The sequence below is a fragment of the Stegostoma tigrinum genome, chromosome 9 (assembly GCF_030684315.1).
Source record: "Stegostoma tigrinum isolate sSteTig4 chromosome 9, sSteTig4.hap1, whole genome shotgun sequence".
Lineage (NCBI taxonomy): Eukaryota > Metazoa > Chordata > Chondrichthyes > Orectolobiformes > Stegostomatidae > Stegostoma > Stegostoma tigrinum.
In genome coordinates, this window is record NC_081362.1 from 22,119,479 (window position 1) to 22,144,501 (window position 25,023).

At 42.1% G+C, this 25,023-nt stretch overlaps 1 protein-coding gene across 1 annotated transcript; it reads left to right on the forward strand.

Annotated features, from left to right (window-relative positions):
* Positions 1-9,548: 9,548 nt before the first annotated feature.
* LOC125454577 (cofilin-1-like) lies at positions 9,549-24,122 on the forward strand. Its single transcript, XM_048535486.2, has 4 exons — positions 9,549-9,682; positions 14,438-14,724; positions 22,759-22,835; positions 23,522-24,122. Exons 1-4 carry the CDS (start codon positions 9,680-9,682, stop codon positions 23,632-23,634), a joined length of 480 nt encoding a protein of 159 aa, XP_048391443.1. The 5' UTR covers positions 9,549-9,679; the 3' UTR covers positions 23,635-24,122.
* The last annotated feature ends 901 nt before the right edge of the window (positions 24,123-25,023 follow it).

The following is a 25,023-nucleotide window of genomic DNA, read 5'->3' on the forward strand; positions in this document are numbered from 1 at the left end:
GGATAAAGAGAGGTCACAGAGAGAAGAGTGTGGCACCTACCCTGGTGAAGCTCATTAACTTTCTTGCTACAATACTGGGCATTCCTCCACATGGCTAAGATCACACAGACCTGGGTGGAAAACTTGGAGCAGGCTGGCAGGCTTAGGTTTCACGGCTATGTATTGCAGGCCTGGAGCAAGAGGAGGTCTGTCCTTTGCAACAGCCTGTCCACCAGGATGTTCAAAGTCTTCAAATGCATTGCCAATTTCCCCTTATCTGCCATGTGTGGGGCAAGTTAATCAAATCACACACGTCAGCTCGGGACTGTCATGAATTGACTGGGTGCACAACTGCCTTTTAAATACGGCACCAGTGCCAATGATTCAAGGATATCCCAGGCACAGCGGGTGAGCTAGCACTGTGAGAGTGGGACACCATAAGGGTATGGTACCTATTTAATGGGATGAGTTTGAGATGAAAAGATGACAAATCTTGCTTTGCCTTGCAGAGAAAATCTTCCATGAAACTTGACAGAAATCACACATCACTAATGTTTGCTCATATTCAGTTCATTGTCTCTGACTGATTCTCATCCTATACCGAAATAGTCATCTCTGATATTACTCCAGGATCCACTCCTACAGCAACTCCTTTCATTACTCACATCCTTCCCCTTGATGATACTGTCACTCACATCCACCTCTCCACCTCCCTCTCACAATCTCCAAGCTGTTACCAAACTGACTATGGACAAACATTACTAAAATACCATGGACAGGTACAGAAAACCTAACATTGCGACATGGTTTTTAGTCATCTCCCCTAAACTTGCCTTAAGTGCTTGGTATCCACTTTATTTGATTACATTCCTACAAAGCTTCTTACAGTTTAAACACACTAAACATGCTATCCAAATACAAGTTGTTTTTGTCAGGAAGCTGAAGACAGAATTGTGAAAGTGGTCGCACATTCAAGATCAGACTCTTGTCCCTGGGCAGACAGTCCTTCTAATGCAGACCAACCCAGACAGGATACTTTTCCCTACTCCCTGCTGACATTTTTTACTATAGATGTTATTATAAAATGGAGGAGATTATTAATATTGGGAGCTTATTGGGAGATTATCGATATTTCATGCTTCGCCAGTCTGAAAATCAATACTTTAATCCTTTTACACTCCAAAACAATTCCCTCTTTACCATGACGTCACGGAGGAATGATTCCTTTCAAGAAGAAAATGTGGCAGATTCTGCAGAAAGGAAACCCACACTTTATTGCTGGATCTGCAATTGAACAGGTTTGTGTCAAACTGCCTCGCATATGTCAGCTGAGGTCCTCTCAAGCTCAGCTAGGAACTTAATAAAAAAGCTGTGCCCTACAGGGTGTGTCCTGCTTTGAATGTAGAGCAGGAGAATAAACAGGTAGGACAGGTCTGCTCTTGTCCAAATCAATGGGTGGAATGCTAAGATATTTTGAAAGAAAATTGCCAACCGTCATCGTTTACTAAAACCTGTTTCAAACTTACAACTTTTCATTACTTAATCTTATGGCAACAAATGATAAAATAAACCATTTAATAAGTGGAACTGCTGATTTCGTGAAGGAACTAATTAGATGGATGAAGTCAAACAGGGTCAAAGTTCCATATATTTAAGTCAGAGCTGGATAAGGTGAGTTTTGACTTAACTTTTTTTAAAATTAACCTTCTGAGCTTTAAAGGCACCAAAATTCCACAAAGTTTCTTCTGGTCTTCAGTGTCCTGGGACCAAGTCCAAAAATTCTCAGTTTGGATCAAGGTTAGTTGCCCAATGTATCAGCGACAAGCAGTGCACCAAGATAAATGAAGAATGACAGAAACCATAAGGGGCACTGTGGAATCCACCAGCTCATCTTTCGGATCAAAAACCCAAAGGGGCGAAGAAATATTACATATATATACATATATATTCACTCTTCTTGGTCGTCATGGTAAAGAGGAAATCGTTTTGGAGTGTAAAAGGACTAAAGTGTTGATTTTCAGGGGTGAATCATTGTAATGACAATGTCCAGGTATCATGGTAATGAGGAACACCACACCCCCACATGGTTCTGTCTGCTCTCATGCATATGGATTGGCAGGTACTGAATAAATGTCCGAGATGGTATCCTCACACACTGATTGCAAATGAGGTGCCCTTCCATTAAATACAAAGACTCTGGCTGGCCGAGTCTTGAATAGCATTACTAATACAATCATTAGGATCACAGGCTGTCATAACTTCAAGCCAAATAGTCCCTCTTGGGAGAAGGTGGACCAAGATGTATGTCACTTCTGGATTGAATATCATGGATTGTGGTTGTGGAAGATAATGCAAAAGTGGCTATCCTTTCTGCAGCTTGCACAGGTGAAAGGTGGAGGCAACTGATGTATTTTCCTTCCAACATGATCCCTTTTCTGGTCATTTCCTATGCCCGCTGCCTTTTCTCATGCCTTTTTTGACTGCTTGTTTCCAGGCATCTTGTCAGCAGTGAGGAATTCCCATGCATCAACTCTGATCCCAGTCAACATGAAGTCTCACTTGCAGATATCCTCCTATTGTATATGTGGGCAACCTGTTGGTCTTAAGCCAATAGGAATCTCTTCAAAGAGCATGTCTTTGGGGATGTGATTGTCATCTATTTGGCTCACCAAGTTCTGCTGACTCAAAAAAACACACATACTCGGGATCCCTGCAGGCTGGTGTATGTCTACACTCAGCACTCTGGCTTCGTAGGAGTAGCACAATATTTGTTCGCCTGGGAGAAGTGGTATCTGTACAGCTGCTTCTCTTGTCTTGCATAAGTTGTCTGTACTACACAACTACAAAGCACGATGCTGAGAACACAAGACTGGTACACAGGGAGTTTTGTACCAAGTAGTCCCTGCTTGGTACAGCTGAAGACGACTGAGGTTTGGAGTAACTTTGGGCAATACCAGCTTAATGAAGCAAGTTGTTTTGTGAAAGAGCTGGAAGTATTCCAGGGACTACACATTGAAGTGCACCCTCAGGAATCCAGTGAAATGTAATCTCATGGGAAGAGATTGAACTACCAGGATATGATCAGTCATTCAGACATTCCTATATGGATTGGCTTTAGAGGCCATTCCGAAGGTAGATCTTGAAAAGTGAAGATTTGGAGTCCCGCGTGAAAACATTGAAGTTTTAATGAAATCCAATGTCCTAGATTTTCACTGTTCTGTGGAGCAGGAATCAGAAATAAAATTACCCTTCTGAGGAAGGGTAACTCGACCGAAAATGTTAACTCTGATTTCTCTCCACAGATGCTGCTAGAGCTGCTGAGCTTTTTCCCACAATTTCTGTTTCTGTAACAACTAAGTGGCTTGTTCTCCCCTGGGCTGTGCTGTGTTTATTGTGTTAAGCACTTTGAGACATTTTTTTCCTTTAGTTATAGGCATTATATAAACATAAGTTGTGCCACATTGGCTATCTCAGCATTGACATGATAACTACAGCCTTGAGAGTTCAACATGAAGGAGAAAATTGCTGGTAATTATTGACCCAAAGTATGACAGCATTGCTGTAAGTTACAGTCCCAATGTAGTGTTGTAGTGGTCCATAACTTCGGTTTTCCTAATGCTGATTTTTTGTAGTGCAGGGAGAACTGGTACACAAGCTGTTGCAAGTAGCCTTCTGTCTTTGCTGTCACTGTGGCATCATCAACAAACAACAACCCACGAACTAGGCCATTACACACTTTGGTATGCAGTTCTTACCAAATTGAACAGCTTGCTATCAGTGTTGGCATGTGCAATAAGATTTTTTTGTCTCCATTTGTGCTGTGTGTGCTTGCACCTTGTTGAAATTGTAACATTTAAGCACACTCTAGTGCTTGAATCACATGTTCTTGCCTACAAATAAAGAGTTACTCCTTTAGAAAGTTTTGATAGGTCATCCAGATTAGCTCAATGGTTAGTGGATGGCAATTCAAGGGTCAGTCAGTTTTAATCAATGACAGAGTCAGAAAAGATGACTCAATATTGTTAGGAGGCAGTCAAAGCAGAAGGCTACTATCTTTGAACTGCTGACAGTTAAGTATTTAGAAGCAGGAGAACAGAGGTGCTGGTGTTCAAAGTCACTAGGCAGTCAGGACTCAGGAGAAGGTCTGAGGAAATGGGTAGTCAATGAAGATTGCTGGCTCTATGTTGAAAAGAAGGGAGCAGACAAAGAAAATTTCTTCATGGCAACTAAATTGCTGTTGTTGGCTCTGACTGAGGTTTGGTGAGCCACTTAATAAATGGGAATGCAGCAAGCTCAAAAGTAGTCCATGCTTGGTACAGCTGAAGAAGATTCAGGTTCACAGAAACTTGGGTCAATGCCAGCTTAATGAAGCAAGCTGCCTACGAAAGAGCAGAAAGTATTCCAGTGAATAGGGATTGAAGTGCACCCTCGAGAATCCAGTGGGATGTATTCTCATGGGAAGAGATTGAATTACCAGGATCTGATAAATCATTGAGATATTCCAATGCTAGAAATTCAGAAGTGAAGATTCAGAGTCCCACGTGAAAAAAAATGAAGTTTTAATGAGATCTGGTGAGCCACATTTTCACTCTTATCTGGGGATGGGATCTGTTGCTGAGAAATCGTGAAATCTGTCTTGACCACATAAGCTAACTAATGACCTCTATAGGATGTTCACAGTTTATCTGTTCACTCACATTTACATGATGTTAATTTGTACTCTAATGGCCAATATTTTATATGTATGTATACAATATAATTATTTATCACTTTTCTAACCTTGTACAGTAAACTTTATTTGGCTTATTCAAAATTGTGGGATCTTTGTTTTATTCTCTTTGAAAGCACTTGGGATCTGAAACTCCATCTAATTTACACAAAAGATGTCACTGGTCCTTGAGCAAATGGCAAAATGATTTGGCAGTGACATCAGGGATTGAACACATGCAGGTGGATATCTTCATTTGAGTCACAGACAGCTTACAATAGCAGCATGGGGAAAAAAATATGCCAAATAGGAACAGATAGACATTTCTCAGTATAGCACTACTCTATTTCTGTTTCTGTTTGGAGAATTTTTATTACTTTCATCATTTGTGGGAGCAGACCCGAAGTCACCCTTTACATTCATTAACAGGTCAAGGAGTGTTTAATTTTGATATATTAAAGCATTGTTAACTTCCAGCATAAAAGGTATTAATGCGAAACATCCTCTGCATGTTGTCGGGCACATTGGTTTTTGGAAGAGTAGAAACCCTTCCTAGTGAGAGAATTGAAGCGGTGTCTTATTGGACTCAAAGTAAGTCACTGGTCACCAAATAAGCTTAGTCAGTATCAGCACTGCATCCTGTAAAAAGAGCATTGAACAGCCTGTGCATTGGGGATGCACTGTTTGTAAACTGGATTTAGTAGCAATGATACCAATTAAGTGGAAACTGAAAGAACTGCAGATGCTGTAAATCAGAAACAAAATTATCCTTCTGAGGAAGGGTAACTCGACTGAAAATGTTAACTCTGATTTCTCTCCACAGATGCTGCTCGAGCTCCTGAACTTGTTCCCACAATTTCTGTTTCTGTTACAACTAAGTGGCTTGTTCTCCCCTGGGCAGTGCTGTGTTTATTGTGTTAAGCACTTTGAGACATTTTTTTCCTTCAGTTATAGGCATTATATAAACATAAATTGTTTGTAGCTGCGTGTGACCAAGCAAGTGTTCCACCACACTCCTGCCTTAAAGGAAGTAATAGGATGTAAAATGCAGTCAGGAGAGAAGCCGCGTGTCACAATTACACAGTCATTACCCGGCTTTTTTTAAAAAATAACATTGATGATATAGCTCGCCCAGTTACGTTTCTGGATTAGCTTCCAAGATATTAAAGGCAAGGGTGAGGGTGTTGCCATTGAAAGTCAGGAGAGATTATTTGGTCATTACCTATTTGAGGGAATCATTAACATTTTGTAAATACTTTAGGGGGACACAGGCATCAGTGAAGCCAGCATTTATTGCCCATTCCTAATTGCCCCAGGAAAAATGGTGGTCAGCTGCCTTCTTGAACCGTTGCAGTCAATTTGGTACAGTACTCCCACAGTGCGGTTCAGAAGACAATTCAAGGAATTTGAACCAACAATGATAGGGAACAGCGAATATATTTCTCAGTCAGCTTGCTACCCTTTAAGTTCTAGCATAAATGTTCGGGTTTAGGAAGGTGCCGTCACAGGGACTGTAGTACATCTTGTATATGGTACACGCTGCTGCCAACGGTGGAGGAAGTGAAATAATTTGGTGCATGAACTGTCAATCAAATAGATTATTTTGAGCTGGATGATTAAAACTCTTGAGTTTTGTTGGAGCTGTAGACATCCAGGCAATTTCAGAGTATTCCTTTAGATGCTTGATCTGTACCTTGTAGATGGCAGACGTTGACTTTGAGGAGTCAGGAAGTGAATTATTTGCCACAAAATTCCCATCCAATGACTTGCTTTTGTAGCCACAGCACTTACATGGGCTGATCCAGTTCATCTTCTGGTAATGGTAACCACCAACACACCTCCTTCCACCCACGCCATGCCAAAGTCATTAATTGTTAAGATGGTCATTGCCTGGCACTTGAGTGGTGTCCATGTTACTTGCCATTCATCAGCTTAAACCCTGAATATCGTCTAGGTCTCCCTACATAGGCATGCAGGCAGCTTCAGTATTTGAGAACTCATGAATATCGCTGAATACTAGGCAAACATCACCATTTCAGACCTGAGGATGGAGAGAAGCTCAATTATGAAGTAGCTGAAGATGTTAAGACCTAAAACCCCATTTTGAAGGCGTCCTGAAGACATGTCCTTGTACTAAGATGACTGGTCTCCAACAAACACAACTTTCATTTGTCCCAGATATGTGTCTAACTAATGGAGAGTATTCCTCCTGATTCCCATTGACTACAGTTTTGCCTGGGCTTCTTGATTTAACACTTGGCTAAATGATGGCTTAACATCAACCGTATTCATTCTTACTTCACCTTTTGTGTTCAGCTGTTTTGTCCACCTCTGGGCCAAGGAGAAATGAGGCCAAGCAACCCTCATGGATATCAAACTGAATATCAATGAGTAGGTTTCTTTTCTGTAAGCACAATTTAAAAGCACTATTGACATTCAAAAACTTTCTTTACGATCAAAATATTGTTGGAACCAGTTATTGGCTCGGTTGAATTTACTCTGTTTTTGATAGATGGGACATAACTGAGCAATTGTGCACGTTATCGGGTAGATGCCAAAGGATCATCTTGGTTAAGGTTTCAGCCAGTTTTGGAATTGTCAAGGCCCCCCTGCTTTTTATCAGTATCCAGTGCCTTTAGCCATTCCTTTTTGTCTCATGGTGTGAACTGAGTTGGTTGTATGCAAGCATCTGTGATGTTGGGTTCTCAGGAGGAGGCTGAGATAAATCATACACTTGCTACTTCTGGCTGAAGACAATCGCAGACACTTTAGCATGTGTTTTTCGCTGATGCATGGGGCTTCCCAATTATTATAGATAGTGAGGCCTCCTTCTCCTCCTGTTAGTTGCTTGATTGTCCATCACAATCCATTTGTTACTGATGTGGCAGGACTGCTTTGATGTGATCCATTGATTGTGAAATCATTGCCCATCGCTTCCTGTTTCCACTGTTAGGCATGTCACATTGTAACTTCATGTTGACACTGAATCTTTAAGTATGACTGTTGCTGCTCCTAACATGCCCTCCTGCATTCTTCATTGAACCAGGTCAATCTCTTGGCTTGATGGTAATGATAGAGTATAGGATATGCCAGCCCATGAAGTTATAGATTATGGTTGGATACAATTCTGAAGCCTTGAGTACCCAAAGCACCTCAGGGACACAAGTTTTTAGCTTCTAGATGTGTTCTTTCATTTACCACATGTGCAGCATGGGAACTTTGTCTTCATGAGGATCATGTAGTTGTCACTCTGTCCAATACTGTGATGGTTGGAGTGAGTCTGAGACAGTTCAATAAGAGCAATGTCTAATAATTTTATCCCTCTTTTAGGCTCCCTCACTTGCTGCTCCAAACCAGATATGGCAGATACGTCCTTCTGGACTTGACCAGCTCAATCGGTAGTGGTGCCACTGAGCCACTATTAGTGATTGACACTGAAGTCCTCAACCATAATAGTTTCTGTGCCCTTGCCATCCTCAGTGCTTCCTCCAAGTGGTTGCTCAAAGTGGTAAAAAGTAATTAGAGGGATTTCTTTGTCCAAGTCGGATCAAATGCCATGAGGCAATTGTGCACATTATCGAGTAGATGCCAAAGGACCATCTTGGTTGGGGTTTCAGCCAGTTTTGGAATTGTCAAGGCCCCCCTGCTTTTTGCAGTATCCAGTGCCTTTAGCCATTCCTTTTGTCTCATGGTATGAACTGAGTTGAACAAAGATGGGGCAATACCCTCCTGTCTGCATTCCACTGTGCTGATGTTCTGCTGGCGGGACATGAAATACTGAGAGAGGAGACAATGGTTGTAAAGCCTGATTCAAGGCATTTGATTATGTCAGGCTGTTACTTTACTACTCAGTGAGACTGCTGTAAAGTCACACCTCTGGAGCAGGTGGGACTTGAATCTGGGCAGTTCTGGCTCAAAGAGTAGGACACTACCACTGCACCAGAACAGTCTGAGTTGACATAATATATTTGGAAGTCCACAAGGTATTTCAGAAGGTACTGCATGTTAGCCTACATGATAAGATTTGTGTCCATAGCGTCAGAGGTTATATATGAGCATAATTAATAAAAGACTAAATGTTGGAATAAGAATGGGATTTTCAGGAAGGCAATCTGTAGCTAGTAGTGCCACAGGGATTAATGCTGAGCTACACTTATTTACAACATACATTAATGACTCGGTTGAGGAAAATGAAAGTACTACAGCCAAGTTTGAAGATGTCACAAGAAAAATCTGGATAGGGTATGGAAGAGACACATGGTTTAATTTGAAGGAGCGCAAATACACTTCATTTGTTTGAATTTTGCTTTGTTGCAATTTGTTAGCAATGTCTCCTAGTCTGTACCTGAATTATTTTGGCCCTTTTTTCATGTAGTGAACGATTTTTACTTCAGAAAACTAAAACTTTCCTTCCTCGCCTGCAAATATTTTCCTGATCAGCCTGTTCAGAGATTTTATGTTATTACACAGCTCTCTGGAGCAGGTAGGAATTTGAATCCGGGCTTCTTAGGCCAGCGAGTCACAACAGGCTTCTTTCCTTTCCCATAGAGGTAGAATTTGAATAGCGCCAGAACGTCCCAGTGTCCAAATTCTCACTAACTATTTTGTCAGGTCTTATGGTGTCAAGGGGCAACTCTATGACTGCCCCCCCCCGGAAGCGCCACATTCCCAGTAAGATTGTGGGCGGTTTCGGAATTCCTCTCTGCCCAAGTATGGCAAAAGTCACCTTCTTTGATAAGACAAAATCCAGCGTCATTTACTCCAACCAAGAATGAATCAAACTGCTGGGTTTTTTTTAAATGGGCGGGGAAAAGTTTTTTTCTGAGAGATTGTCTCTAGAACAGACTGTGTCAGGTGAGTCCGGGAACAGTGTTCAATAGGCGTAAACAGCAGATTTTGGGGGAGGGAGTGGATTGACGAGTGGGAGGATCAGAACAACCAGTTCCATCGAGAGCAGCGACGCAGAGCGAGCGAGCTGCTGCCGGTTACATTATGGTAAGAAATGCGGAGCTTTTCAAAGAAAAGTTGGGGTGGAATGAAACTTTGTTACTTTTCTTTCGTGTCGCAGTAATTTAGTGTTTCGCCAAGCATCCTCAAGGCTGCTGACTTTATTTGAGAGGTTGTGCACTTCCCCGATGCTTTGGCGGGGGGGCGGGCGGGTGGAGAGAGTGTTTTAGTTGCGGGTTTGTCGCAGGTTGTCAGCGGCTCTGCTTCCTTTTCACAAAGCCGGCCTTTAACTTTTTTTTCCTCAGAATCCAGTGAACATCCCCGTTGCCCAAATGTAAATCTATATCTATGTATTGGAGATCGAGTGCCTTTATAAACCAAGTTTCGTCGAAATGCATCGAGTTTGAGGCAACTGGGTGGAGTTTTTTTTGTGTATGACAGCTCGATTTCCATAATTGGATTGAAGTCACGAAACATTAACGTTGCTTACTTCCCACAGATGTCCAAAGTTCTTAATTCTTTGTTTTATTGCATTGGGCTGTTTGGCTCTAAGTTTGTTTGTGTCTCTATGCTGTTCGATACCTCCGACGAATAGGACGCTCCTTCGTTAGTGTGGAGCCGGAGAAACACAGCAACTCGACGTTTCGGGTTTACGCCCTTCACCCAGTCCATCGACTTTCCTGCCCCTCTGCTGCCTAGCCTGTGTTCCTCCAGCTTCACATTGTGCCGACTCTATCTCGAGAGTCTGCAGTTCTTACTATCTCCAGGACACGCTTTCATTTTTTCCCCCTTTTGTTACAAAGTAGCTGCAACATCGTTGTATCTGAATTGTTTTGGGGCCTTTTTTTCTTAACCTATTTTTTTCCTCCCTAATCTCTATGCTCAGATGTTATTACGCACTCCGGAGCAGGTGGGACTTGAACCCGGCTCTCCCGGGGATTCTTATCACTGCGCCGCAAGAGACCTTTCTCATGTGAGCCTTCGCTGTCTGCGTCGCCTCTTTCCCCATATCTGTGTAGAAATGTATTAGTAGTAAAGAGTAGTTTTACCTGTCCGACCAGTATATGGTAGGTGTGGTAAATGAGTCACCAGTTCTTTCTCTTTTAAAGGCTCAAGAAGTCTCGTAGCTAGCAGAAATGTCTCTGGCAGGAAGTTTTAGTTTAGCGGTTGGGGAAACACTCCCAGACCCTGAATTCCTTACTGGCTGGGGTCAGTCCAGCTGGAGGTGGTGTTTTGAAGCTTTTTGTTGGGGCGGGTTGTAAGTTATTGTGGATGGTAGACTCGAGGCCTCCAGGATGCTTGCAGTGTAACAGTTGGTTTGCATAGTCACCCCACCCCTTAACTTTTTTGTTTTAGCTCTGCCCTATCTGAAAAATGTAATTAATACATTGCGGACAACCAGAGGAATATGTATGTCACATTTGTTTTGATACATTCTACAGGTTAAGCTTGATGTCCAAGATAAATTGTATTCAGTAACATTCATAATGTAATTTTTCATAGTTTATGAATACACAGATCAATTGGACATACATCTTGCTATTTTGGTTGACAAATGAAGGAAAAGTTCCTGACTAACTTCCTGTGAGCACTAAAATAAAATTATTGTGGAATTTAAAAGCTGAAGTAACATGATCTTTCTGCTTAATTATTGATGCTTGCTATTAGCCTGCTTCCGTTTTCAGTTTGGTTCGAATGAGTCTCGCTAGTCAAAGTGGCTGAGAGATCTAGAAAGTGTTCTATTATCCATAGACACGGTATCAAAGTACTTTTTTTGGATGGGGGGAGGGCAAGGGTTCATTGAATAATACTGTACAAACTAAGGGAAATGGTTAAAAGTATGGCCTGACTAGGTTTTAGGCTTTCAAGTGGAAGCATTTGGAAAAGATTCCCACAAAGCCAGGTGAGACCAGCTGGAAATTTATACAGAGTAATCTTGGCCTAAAAGTTTGGAAACTGGTAAATAATTCTGTAGAATTTCTTCCCCTTTCTAACAGCTTGCAATTCTCATTAATATGCGTGTCTGCTGCAGAGTTTGAGTTCCATTCTTGATGGTACAATCTGGTAATTGTTCAGTTTGGACACTTGAACAAGAGCAGATCAGTAGGCTTGATAATTATCATAGATCAGGGAAGGGTGATGCATAATTAGTTATATGAATTTCCTTTTGAAGCAAGTGATGAACCTGTAGTCCAGACTTGCATCTTTTCTCAAACTGTGAACAAACTATTATATCAAGGTGTTTAACTATTTTGGTATTACCATTAATGCTAGTTCCCATTTAGTGTTTACTACTTTGTGCCAGATAAAATTAGCTGTTAACAGACCTTGTTAATTTTTGATAGCTTGTTAAGCCACATAATATTTTCTTTTGATTGTTCTGTTCTAAAAGCAACAATTTAAACTTAACAGTAGTCACATCTTGGAAATTAAGAAACCACATGTTGTAAGGGAGAAAATTACTTGGACCTGCTAGATTACAGGCTCTCTGTTCAGTTTACAGTAGAAGTAAAATGTTTTGAAAGTATTCAGTGTATTCTGGAGCTGTTTAAAACAAAGTTAGGTATGAGACTTCACCAAATACAAATCTAAAACCTTGCAGATACTGAAATTGAGATAACAAAATGTTGAAAATATTCAGCTAATTAAGTCCACTGACTCCTGCAGTTAGCTTGACTGCAGTCTTTCACGCCCCATTTATTGTAAAACTCCATCCTTCTGTCGTCTTCCTTTTTTTTCCCACTGATTCTGTTGTTGACAACTTTCCAAAATTCTGTATTTTCTCTCCACCACCCCCCCCCCCCCCCTCGAATGTTTAGGGTTCCACTCCACTGGCAAGGCATGTCCCTCAATATCAAATTCCTACACTGCTCTTCCTGTCATTTCCCAATGCCTGACAAGATCACATTTCACTCCATTTCACCTCACTAATCTCTTTATTCATTAAGTCCTTCTCTACCAGCTTCCACTCAATGCTATCATGCAACACCTATCAAAGCCTTTTCAAAATTTTGTTCCCTTAATGACACCAGACCCCCTTCAAGATGAAATGGCACCTTTTTGTATTTCTGTCACTGAGTATGATCTCTTCTGCAGCTTTTGGGTGACTGCTTAGCAGACCACGTACATCCAGTCCACAAGCTTGATCCTTTGCTTAATTTCTGTCATCTCAATATCTGGTGCCCCATCAGACTGACCTCAAGGTTCTCCGTCTCCTACTTTATGCTGTGGCATTGTTTAAATTTGAGTGGGTCGAATGCATCTATTTCAGTGTTCAAAATGGCAGTGTCACCTCACCCTTGGTGGGGGGTGGGGAAGAAACCCCTTTCTTTCTTATAGCATGCTAAGTTGCACCATTGCCGGATCATTTTGAAAGATTTGGGAGAAGAATATGCATCAACAGTTCCAGTTTTATAAGGAATTAAAATAGTAGTGATTTTATGTATTTAATTGGCTTTTGGCAGTTGGAGTTAATGCAGCTTCAATAAGGAACAAATTTGTGGGTTGGGAGGAGTCTCGGGTTGGGGTAGTGTTACGGCAGTATTAGGCTGAATTGGCTGAAGTGAATCTGAAATCTTTGTTTTACATATTTTTGAATAAATAATTGGATTGCTGTGTTTCCCATGCAGGGGACAGACTGTGGCTTTAACCAGTCTGGCTACAATCTGACTGCAGTTCTACACCTGGTTGATACTTAAAATCTGTAGTCAAGCAGCTGTGGGGCCCAAAATTGGACATTCTGTTTTGACCCATAGCTGGAGAATACAGGCATGATAAAACAAAACAAATTGGCCAAAATAAGCTTAAAACAGCAGCTATGGGCTACAGAGAACAGTGGAAACCAAGGTCAAAGAGCTTACAAAGGTTCAAGGGGAACCAGTTACAACCAGTCTGAGAGGATTGATACTTTTCCAGCTCACAATCTGTTCCTTTTAGCACCCTGACTACTTGAGATTTACTGTGCTTGCTGGGAAGGTGCGAAGTATGGGATGTTGGTGTGACCCCATTTGATGCTTCGAATCCCATTGGTAACCTAGTTAAAGGCCACAATGTTTGAGATGGTCTGGGGTGAGGGGGCTAGAAACGGACATCCTGAAAGTTTTGGGGTGATACGCTTTCTCGGAGCAAGATGGAAAATGTTGTGGCAGTTTGGGAAATGCTCTCATAGTGCTTTTTAATAAGGAATATTTTGTTAATAAAATCGATTAAACCACAAGCCAAATTATATCCCTTTGTCCCTTCACTGACCAGCAGCACTTGGGTAAAGTGCTTTTGATACAGTCTGACCGAAGCGCACAAAACAAATCTCTTGCCTTGGAGGTGGTCTAGCAAGCCACTCTCTGTTCTAGTCAACCTTGGATAGCAGTCTTTCCATCAACTCATCTCCAGGATAAGTTGCTTTATCACTGATTCTCACTCGTATAAACAAATGAGGCTCATGATATCTTGGTAAGTAGAGCTTTCCAGAAGCACAAATGAGTTTGGAAACTTCCAATAGTGTAAAGCAAGCAGAAGTGGCTTCCATTTCAATTATTGCACTAGAAATGTAGTTAGGATAGGAGAAGTTAAGGAAATTTTAAGGCTGTGATGAATGTCATCTTAGGGCTTTGCAGGTTGTCAGTAATAGTCTTCTCTGCATGGCTGGAGAGACTCCTGTCTGATTGGACTTTGACCTCTAGTTCCATATTGGAAAATGGAGGCTCACCTTTTGGATGCACTGTTGTTTGGTTTTTTGGGACTAACCACAGACTACTAGAAAATGAGTTTGTCTTTTTTAATAGACTATATTTTTCTTTATTTCAGGACTGTGGTATCCAGGTCAAAGATTCAGTTATTGATGCCTTCAATCAAATGAAGATAGTGTCCAGAAAGACAGAGCAAAGGAGAAAGTTTCTTTGTTTGCGTGTTAGTGACGATGATCGATATGTCATTGTGAATGAGGAAAGCGACAGTGTGAAGAAACCATCTGAAGATGACTTTCTGCAGTTCTTAAGCTACCTCAAGTCCGATTGTTGCTGCATTGTGATTTATGATGTCTGTTATGAAACAACGAACTCCCTCGTCAAGGATGATCTGGTGATTGTGAATTGGTATGTTAGCTGCAGTAAATTTCCTTGTGGTTATTAGCACTGAATGGAAAGACATGAAACATTAGGATGGTCTCTTGTGTGTATATAAAGTTTCAAAACTGATTTATCTCTGTGCTTGTATTGAATTCCTACCTCTGTTCTGTGAAAGGTCTCCCCTAATTTCCAAACAGGTAAACTAAGTTATTAGCTCTGTATACAATCCTGCTACAAACAAAGAATGCTCATTCTGTGGAACAGTCACCAGACCCGAAACGTTAACTCGATTTTTCATCACAGATGCTGTCAGACCTGCTGAGCTTTTCTGGCTACTTCTGTTTTTGATTACAGCACCCGCAGTTCTTTTGGTTTTTAAGCTGGAATCACTACTGTCCAACAAATTGACCACTTCATGCCACGCCTTCATAAAGGCCGTGATGTTTTAAAACTTTCTGTTGCTCAATCCCTTTCGACTCTTACAATAGACTACGCAGTATCCATTGCTACAATAGATGATGGAGTAATCCTGCTACTAGACTGGTACAGGAAGTCAGTAAATTTTTACACTGCAAAAGGAAGCTAGCCATATGGCCAGTCCTGTCAGCACCAGCTCCCTGACCATTTTAACGTGTTGCTAATCTGCATGTCCCCTGCAACTCTGCATTGTTTCTATTTAAATAATCGTCCAATATCCTTGTTAGTGCCCCAGTTGAATCTTCCTCTGTCATACTTCTGGACAGTGCATTCCAGATCACATGTACTTGCTGTTTTTGGAAAAGCTTTTGTTTTGTAAAATGCTTTAAAGCTGTCCCTCTGTTTTTCATCCAGGAACAGTTTCTCCCAGTCGACTGTCTTGACCGTTCATGATTTTGGAAACTTCTGTCAAATCTCCACTTAGCCTTCTCTTTTCCCCAAGGAGTACTGCCCTAACTTCTGCAACAAAGCAAAACACTACAAATTTTGTAAATCCTGAAAAAAGGTTGGGCGGGGAGGGGGGGTGGAAATTAAAAAATGCTGGAGAAACTTGTATCGGACTCAACCTTAACTCTTTTTTTCTCTCTCTCTCCATAGATGCTGGTTGATCTGCTGAGTGTCTCCAGCATTTTGTTTGTCTGATTTTTGCCCAGTCTTACTCCAGAACTGAAGTGTCTTGTCCCTGAAGCTATTCTTGTAAATGGTATTCATCTTCCCACTGTATAGCACTTGGAAGTAGACAGAATACTCCAGCTGAAGTCTGACCAGTATCTTATAAATTCGTAATCTCCCTGCTGATGTTGCATGTCAGTGAAGCCTAGAATACTGTGCTTTAGAAACCACACTCTTTGTTGTCCTGCTACTTTGAATGAATGGCTTATGCACATACATAATGCTAGGATTCAGTACAGTTATGAGGCAGAGATGAGATCAGCCATGAGATTGTAATGAATGGTGAAGCAGGGTTGAGTGGCTGAATTGTCTACTGCTCATAGCTTTTATATTCTCATGATTTGTGTTCCCGCGCACACCCTTTAGAAAAGTACCCTTTTTTATCTGTCTGTCTACTTCTTTGTACCAAAGTATATCACCGCATACTTCTCCATTTTGAACTTCAAATATCACCTATCTGCCCACTCCTCCCATATGTCCATGTGCTTTTTGAAGTTCAGCACTGTCTTCTTTCCAATTCTCCCGAGTTTTGTGTTGTCTGCACATTTTGAAATTGTCCCGTGTGTGGTGCCAAACTGTCCCTACTCCTCTTCGCTATCTTTCGCTATTGATGTGCATATGGAAAACTTGTGGTATTTCCCTTTGTTAGCTGGTGGTCATTCTTCTTCATTCCTCTGTGTCTCAAAATTGTTCTTTTCTCTTCCTTTCTGAATCTTCTATATTCCTTATGGTTCGCAATTTACTGCCTGACTCTTATAATAAGCACACTGTCTTTTTCCTTAATTTCTATCTCCTGTGTCACTCGGGAAGCTCTGGATTTGGTTGGTCTACCGTTCCTTTCTTTAGAGGTGACGTACCTTGACTGTGCCCAGGCCATGTCTGTGAAAGTTCCACTACTATTTATTCAGCCAAACTTGATCTACCTGGCCCATCTAATTCCTGAGAAGCAGGCCTAGCAATTCCTCCCTTCTTACTGGGTGAGACACTGCTGTAGGCAGTTCTCCTGAAGACAAACCATCTCGGAATAAGTGTGGAGCTGGAGGAACGCGGCAGGAAAGTTGATGTTTTGGATTGGGACCCTTCTTCAGATGCTGCCTGGCCTACTGTGTGCCTCTAGCTCCGCATTGCTATTTCTGACTCCAGCATCTGCAGTACTTTTGTCTCTGAACAATCTAGGAATGCTTGTCCTTTGCTTCTTACACTACCCCTTTCCCTGTCTGTGTTGGTCCTTAAAGTTCCCGCATTACAACTACTCTGTTTAAACGGCTTTAATTTTGTTGAAGATTTATTCCTCCATACCCTTCCCACTAATTGGTCAACAGATTAAACAGATCCATGTAACTGCACCCTTCTTAATCCTTAGCTCTCACCAAATCAATTCTGTCCTCGTCCTCTGAGGTGTCCTCTCTCTTCAAAACTGCAGTGTTCTCCTTAATTAAACCACCCCCCCCCCCCCCCAGCTCTGTCTCCAATCTAGCCTAAATATTATACTCTCAGTGCTGAAGTGACTGTCCTGCCCCACCCTCAACCACATCTCTAATAGCAATTATCTCATATCCCCATGCTTAAATCCACATACCCTTGTGTTGCCAGCATTGGAAGGTTTCAGCCTCTCCTTGTAGCTCAACAGGCTGGCACTGAAAGTGGTGCATGTATGGAATGAGCTGCCAGAGGAAGTGGTGGAGGCTCGTACAATTACAACATTTAAAAGACATCTGGGTGGATATATGACGAAGTATTTAGAAGGATAGGGCTCGAATGCTGCCAAATGAGACGAGATCAATTTAGGATATCTGGTCGGCATGAGCAAGTAGGACTGAAGGGTCTGTTTCCCTGCTGTGACTCTGACTCTCTTCCCCTTACTTTCAAGACTGCGTGCTTTAAAATAAATGCCATTCAGCCTTTCACTGCTTCTTTGTCCCTTAACATTGACTGACTGTATTTGCATTTTTGGACTGACCCAACACTTTGCTGTGCAGTAAACCCCGTGCCCTTGCCAAATTAGCTTAACCCCCCACTAACCAAATTAGTAAACCTCCCCACAAGGATCTTGGTTCTAATCTGCTTCAGTTCCTATGTGCACGTGACCCATCTTCCTTACAAGTCTGGTAACCTGGAATATAACGCCCTCTCCCTCATGCTCCAACTCTACAACCATGCATACTGTCTCATCTGCCTATTCCTGTACTCTCTGAAGAAAGTGGCACCTGGAGTAATGTTGAGATTACAACTTCTAAGAACCTGATTTATAATCTGCCTGGCACCCCAAATTTTTGTCACAGGACCCGGTTCCTCTATCTGCCTGTGTTGTAAGTCCCAATGTGCAGCATGGTCTCTGACCAGCCATCTTCCCCTTGAGAATGCATTCCTGCCATTAAGTGACATCCTTGACACTGGCCGCACACCATCCTGGAGTCACATTAGTGGCTTCAGAAATGTCTGTCTGACCCTTACTATTGAATCTCCTGCTACTGTTCTCCGTCTCTTTCTGATTGCCTTCCTGTTCTTCAACTAGGCTCTGGCTGAACTCCTTGAGTCATTCCTGCCAATTTCCAGCCTGAAAATCTGTTTTCAAACGAAATACATTCAGGGACGTTGCTTGCCTACTCTTTTACTGACTGGTCAATCATTCCCTTTTTGACTGCACTTCTTCAAGCTGCAGGGTAACCACATAATGTGTGGACTACATATCATTCAGTCTCGTGAATGCACTGCTGTGCCTCCTGCGAACACTCAAACTCCGAAACCCAGTGCTCAAACTGCTCAAATCGGTGATGCTTCCTGTAAATGTCACCCAGACTGCCAGGAGTGTCTAGGATTTCCCACATATAACATGACAAACACTGAACTGAGTTCCCCGCTGGGCCTAGTATTTAAATGAATTGATTAACTCAAATACTAGAAATAAGTGAAAAGTTGGGGCCTGTATAATGAAGTAATGTAAGCCAGAGTAGGAGAAGGGATGGAAAGTGAATTTAATGTTAGAGAATGTTTTAGACTAAGTAATTAAGAAAATAAATAAATTAAAGACATGGCATTGCAAGTTGGTAAAGTGGAATGTACAGTCTGTAATATGTGGGAAATTGATGTACCCTGTTGGTGTCTGAGACAACCTTATGCTTAAAAAGTGCTTCCAGCTACAGCACAGTTACTGGAGTCACTCTGGCATATCTGAGATTGAAAGTTACGTGGATAGCACGTTCAAAGCGGTGATTGTACCACACCTTAAGGATTTGGAGGGTTGAAGGGAGCAGGTAACCACCGGACAGTCCAGGAGAAACGGACAGGTGATGCACACTCAAACTGGTTTTCTATTGCAGAAGCTGATGAGGGCACTGGCTCCTCAGGTGTGTTGTCCGAGCCTAGTTTGTGGCACCATGAGCATCTTGACTTTACAGGATGTGGGGAGGAGGGAGCAAGAAAGAGGTGCAATAATGACAGGGGGTTCATCAGTTAGGAGTTTCTTTGGCTGTCAGTGTGACTCCAGGATGATGTTAGCTCACTGGTGCGAGTGTCTAGGATCTCTCAATAGCTGCAAGGTATTCATCTGGGAGTAGGAAAACCAGAGATTGTGGTCCATATTCGTATTGGTAGCTTGGGCAGGAGGGCAGATCTGGTCCTACAGTTGGACCTTAGGGAAGCAGGAACGTTGGAATTAGGAGAGAGTTAAGCCTGTGCATCTATTTATCAGGATCATGGTTGATCTTACCCTGGTCTCCAATCATTTCCTGCCTCCTTTTCATCTGAAACATCTATTTCTTGAATTTGATTCTATCTCCACTAAACTCTGGGGCAGCAAGTTCCACAAATTCACCACCCTCGGAAGTAATTTCTCCTCCTCTCTGTTTTGAAGCTACTTCCTCTCACTCTATCTATGACCTCATGTTCAAGACTGTCCCACAAGGGGTAACATCTGGTTTCCATCAGCCTTGTTACCAAGCAGAAGTTGTCATTTCCAGATTACTCCCAGTGCCACATGGGAGTAGTACAGAAATAGGAGAAGGCAGATGAATGAGTCCTGGGAAAGATGGTGCAGGAGGGAGGGTTTTGGATTCCTGGAACACACACTGGCTATAGGGAAGATAGTTCCACTTCTGTTCAGGGGCTGAGTTCCTTGTGGGGTGCTTTGCCCTTACTGTTGCGAAGGGTTCGATACCTTGGCAAGGGTATGGAAACTGAAGGAATAGCTGAAGAAAATGCTAGGGTTGCCAGACTAATTAGAGATGCAACTGGCACCCTCTTAAACAATAGCAAGGTATTAAGTGAAGTTAAGAGTAAGGGAGCAATGAATGAAGTTTAGATCAAAGTTGTTATGCTATGTAAAAGTATAATGTCATGATAAGAGATTGGGCTTAAGGAGAGATCAGACTGTATAAAGTATGCTTGGCTCCACAGTATTTCAAAAACATAGGAATGCAAGGAGAAAAGCTAGTAGTATTTAAGGAGGGCATTGCAGTGCTGCAGAAAGAGGGTGTCTGTGCGCTTGGGCCCTTAATCAACTTGACGAGAGCAAAAAGGCTACAATTACATTAGAGATAACAAGGTGTAGAGCTGGATGAACACAGCAGGCCAAGCAGGAAATACAAGGCAAATGAATGAGTGATGGGAAAGATGGTGCAGGAGGGGAGGGTTTTGGATTCTTGGAACACAGATTGGCTGTAGGGAAGATGGAACAAAATTCCTTGTGGGTTACAATTACATTGTTACATCTGGCTGTAGACTGCCAACTAATGGAAAGAATGTAGAGGGACAAATTTTAAGGGTAATGAGAAATGCCAATGTTATAGTGTAGTTATAATGGGAGAGTTAAATTATCCAAACATTGACTGGGATATTTGTACGGGACAGTGAGGGGCAAATGTTCCTGGAGTGCAGGCATGTTTCCGACAGTACTCTGTCTCCAGTCCTACAAAAAAATGCATGGGTGGTTCTTGGGAATAAGCTGGGCCAGATGAATCCAGTATTAGTATGGGCACATCTAGGAGACAGTGATCATTGTATCAAAAGGTGCATGTTGACCATAATGGACAAGCAGGAACTGGTGGGAAAAGCAGTGACTGAATGGTGAACTACCTTTCTGAGGAGATGGTTCAGATACAGTCAAATTATATTTCCTTCTAATGGAAAATGTGGAATAAACAAATCCAAAGGTCCCTAGAGGCTCCGTGACTGGATGAGATGCATTCAAGGATTTTGAAGTAAGTGAGAGTAGAAATGCAGGGGCACTGGTTGTAATCCTTCCACCTTCCCTAGACTCAGGGACCAGAGAACTGGTAAATTGTAAATATTATGGATTTTTACGAGAAAGGTTGTAAGGATAAGCCCAGCAATTAAAGACTGGTCAATTTAACTTCAGTGATGGGAAAGCTTCTAGAAACAACTATACAGGAACAAATCGGTAGTCACATGGCAAAAAATGGGTTGGTTAGGAAGAATAATTGTGGATTTCTAAAGGGGAAATCATGTTTTAATGAAGTTGTAAAAGATTTTTGAAAAGGGGACAGGCCCAATGAAGGATACCTTAGATTTCCAGAAGATGTTTAATACAGTGCCACACAACAGACTTGAGGAAACCTGTAGAATATAGAATAAAGGATCCTTAATAAAATCTGTACAGAATTGATAGGAAACGGCATAATTGTCAAACTGTGAGGAGATCTCAAAGGACGTAAGTTGGTTGGGTGAGCAATGTGGTTGTCCTGAAATTCACCTGCAGAAACATGAGGTGTTCTGTTTTTTTTTTGTAGGAAGAACTTTAGAAGAGTTGCACCCCTATTTTGTCTTTCAAACAGTGCAGGAGCAGAGGGACCTGCTTGTGTATATGCACGTTTTATTGAAAGTGACAGAACAGGGGGCGAGCGCAATAAGTGAATCTTCACAGTATCCTTGACTTTATAATAAGGGCTATAGTTAAAGAGCAAGGCTGTGATGTTGAATTTGTAGAAGACACTTGTTAGTCCTCAGCTGGAGCATTGTGTTCATTTCTGGGTGCCACATTATAGTAAGGATGTGAACACGTTGGAGAGAGTGCAGACGTGATGTACGAGAGTGGTGTCAAGAATAAGGAAAAAGTGAAGTTGGGACTGCTCTCATTGGAGAAGACTTCCCGACTGGTGATCTGACGGAAGTTTTCAAAACCGTGGATAGAGTAGATAGGGGGAAACTGACTCCAACTGGATAAGGAACAAAATGGGCATCGAATTAGAGAATTGCTAAAGAAGCAAGGGTGAAGTGAGGAAAACCTTTTTTCTCCACTTGGGTCTGGAATGCACTGTCTGGAAATGTGGAGGAGGCCAGCTCATCTGAGGCAGTAATGACATTCTATATTTAGATGGATATAGTCTGCCATGGTATTGGGGTGGGGGGGGGGGGGGGGGGGGGGGGGGGGCGGGGGGTGAGGAGGGAGGGGTGCAGTGAAGCAGGAGGTTGGCTGATTTGAAGTCCCGGTGCAGGGCTGGCATACTGACTCCATGATGTCTGCCAAAAATCAGATGAACCTTACTGGAACAGACAACGGAAATGTTAGTGAGAGAAGCAAGATGATGAACTGTAGTCGCAAACCCACTGGAAGCTCAATCATGTGATTAAATGGAGATTCCACAAAATGGTCACCAGATCGGTGTTTGGTCTCCCTGATGGAAGGTCTGATTGTCCTTTAACAGGCAAAGGTTAGGGAGAGGAGGTGGTGAATAAATCAAAATGGAGTTGAGGCCTATCACATTTCTATCTTGAGTTCTGTTGGATTCCAGTTACTGTCTTTTCTTTCTTCAGGGATGCTGCAAGTATTTCCAGCATTTAAGACATTGAACACCATGTTAGTCATGTTAAGATTTTACATTTCCTAGCAGGAGAAGCGGTTTAAAAATGATTAAAAGTCACATTTTCTCAAAGTAAATCTTTTGACTTTTCTAGGTGTCCAGAAAAAGCACCAGCAAAACAAAAACTACAGTTTGCATCAGCAATAAATATTGTGAAGACAAAACTCCAAGGTTGGTTCACTTATTATTTTACACTGCTTCTGTAGAAATTTGAATTGGGCATCCACTTCAGTGTATTTGAGGCTTGTTTTCTAAATTAAGGTATTACATTTCTATTTTGCTTTTCACCATTTCAAGATGTTACAAACTTTTTGAAGTTCAGCTCTGTCGTGTAGTTACTGTAATGATCTTGAATCATGCTAACAAATTTTATAAGAGATTTTGATGTTTATCTGTGCTCAGGAACAGTAGGGGTGATGTTTGTTTGTTTTGTTCTGTGGTGTCTTCCTCAGATACTCATTAACGACAAGTCATTTACTTCTTTCACCCTGTTCTTTTTGATCTTGTTTATGGTCTTGCCTCTATAGCTTCATGTTCTTAATTTAGATTTTACTTCAGTCTCAGTGTCAGTGTCTTTCCACCTAAAATCCAAAAACTTTAAACATTCGAGAGTTTGGCAATACCCCACAGCATGAGATGCACCTAACCTAGTTTTGTACTTTATTCATGAGAGCATCGCTGTTCCCTATTTTTGTGTTTTTCATAAAATTAGAACCCTTAAATAGGTTTATGATTTTTATTTTGTTTTCAAATACATAATAGGAGTGGAGAGTTCCCTAAAACTGGATTTCTTTGTTCATGCAGAGCTTTATGGTAGATTTTGCTGCGTATAATACGTTCCCATGCTTTCTCCCCAGGTGTCAAGGCCACGTTGCAGTTCAATTCCATGGAAGATGTAAACCGCATTGCCATTGCTGAAAAACTGGGGAAAGATGTTGTGAAAGTAGAAGGAGTGAAAGTAGAGGAGTAGGTGTGAGATGCTGTAAAGTGCCACCTATTGGAAAGCTCCCTTGTTCTAATTACACTGTTCTGATAATGTTTTTAAATGTATTCTCTGATTGCTTCCACTTATTTTCAACTCTGATCTATTCCAAATGGTTCCTTTCTGAAAGATCAATTATCATTGAAGTAAGAATGAAATTTTGTCCCTGCTAAGTGGTCCATTTAACATACCTTCTTTAGACCAGAACATGTTTCGTTCAATGTGTAACATTAGTTTTTGAAAATTGCTTGCCAACTTTGATCAGTGCCCTTGTTCGAGACTTTTTTAAAAAAAAAATAGTTGTCTAGAAGTTCACAGCAAAAGTGAGAGCCATTGGCACTGATTTGTCTTGTTCCATCCTGACTATACAATTGTAGTTCTACGCTGCATTAAAAGGACCACTAAAACCGTTTGACAATGTGTATTAACACTGTTACAGTAATTGGTTAATAAAGCTCTAAGAATAAGAAGTCCAACTTAATTTAGTTTGTGTTGCATTGAGATACCAGGAGACCAGGTATTGCTGTTCTTTGGGCTGATGGGGAATCTGTCTGTCTGGCTTTCTGAGACTGTCCTATTATCTATATGTGGGCAGGTTATTATCTTGTCAGACAGGGACACTGGCAACTAGCTGAACATGTGCGCACATAATGGGTTCATAGCTCTTAATCCCATTGAAGTTAGTCTGACACTCAATGGCTCAGTGCAGGAGTACATGCATGGCATAATTAAGAGGTATCAACCCTTTAACAGTGTTAAATCAACAAGGCTAAGTGATCCCACAACCATCTATTCAGATCTAAGCTCAGCTGCCGTACTATATGTTGGCAAATGGTGGTGGACAATTAAACAAATACCTGAAGGAAGAGGTTCCATAAATATCCGCATCTGCAATGATGGGAGAGCTCAGCACAGAGATGCAAATAGTCCTTCTGTGTCTTCTATACCAACCTTCAAACAGAAGTACCAATTGACGATACTACCTCATCCTCCTCCCTTGGCCCCCAGTGTCATAGATGCCAGTCTTCATTCAATTTGATCTGCTGGAGTAACTGGATGCTGCAAACTTGGGGCTTGGGAGTAGCCACGCCCGGGGCTTGGGAGTAGCCACGCCCGGGGCTTGGGAGTAGCCACGCCCGGGGCTTGGGAGTAGCCACGCCCGGGGCTTGGGAGTAGCCACGCCCGGGGCTTGGGAGTAGCCACGCCCGGGGCTTGGGAGTAGCCACGCCCGGGGCTTGGGAGTAGCCACGCCCGGGGCTTGGGAGTAGCCACGCCCGGGGCTTGGGAGTAGCCACGCCCGGGGCTTGGGAGTAGCCACGCCCGGGGCTTGGGAGTAGCCACGCCCGGGGCTTGGGAGTAGCCACGCCCGGGGCTTGG

Coding starts and splice junctions, on each gene's coding strand:
- LOC125454577 (XM_048535486.2), top strand. Junction 14,725..22,758: donor GATCTGGTGATTGTGAATTG/GTATGTTAGCTG, acceptor TGACTTTTCTAG/GTGTCCAGAAAAAGCACCAG. Junction 22,836..23,521: donor TGTGAAGACAAAACTCCAAG/GTTGGTTCACTT, acceptor CTTTCTCCCCAG/GTGTCAAGGCCACGTTGCAG.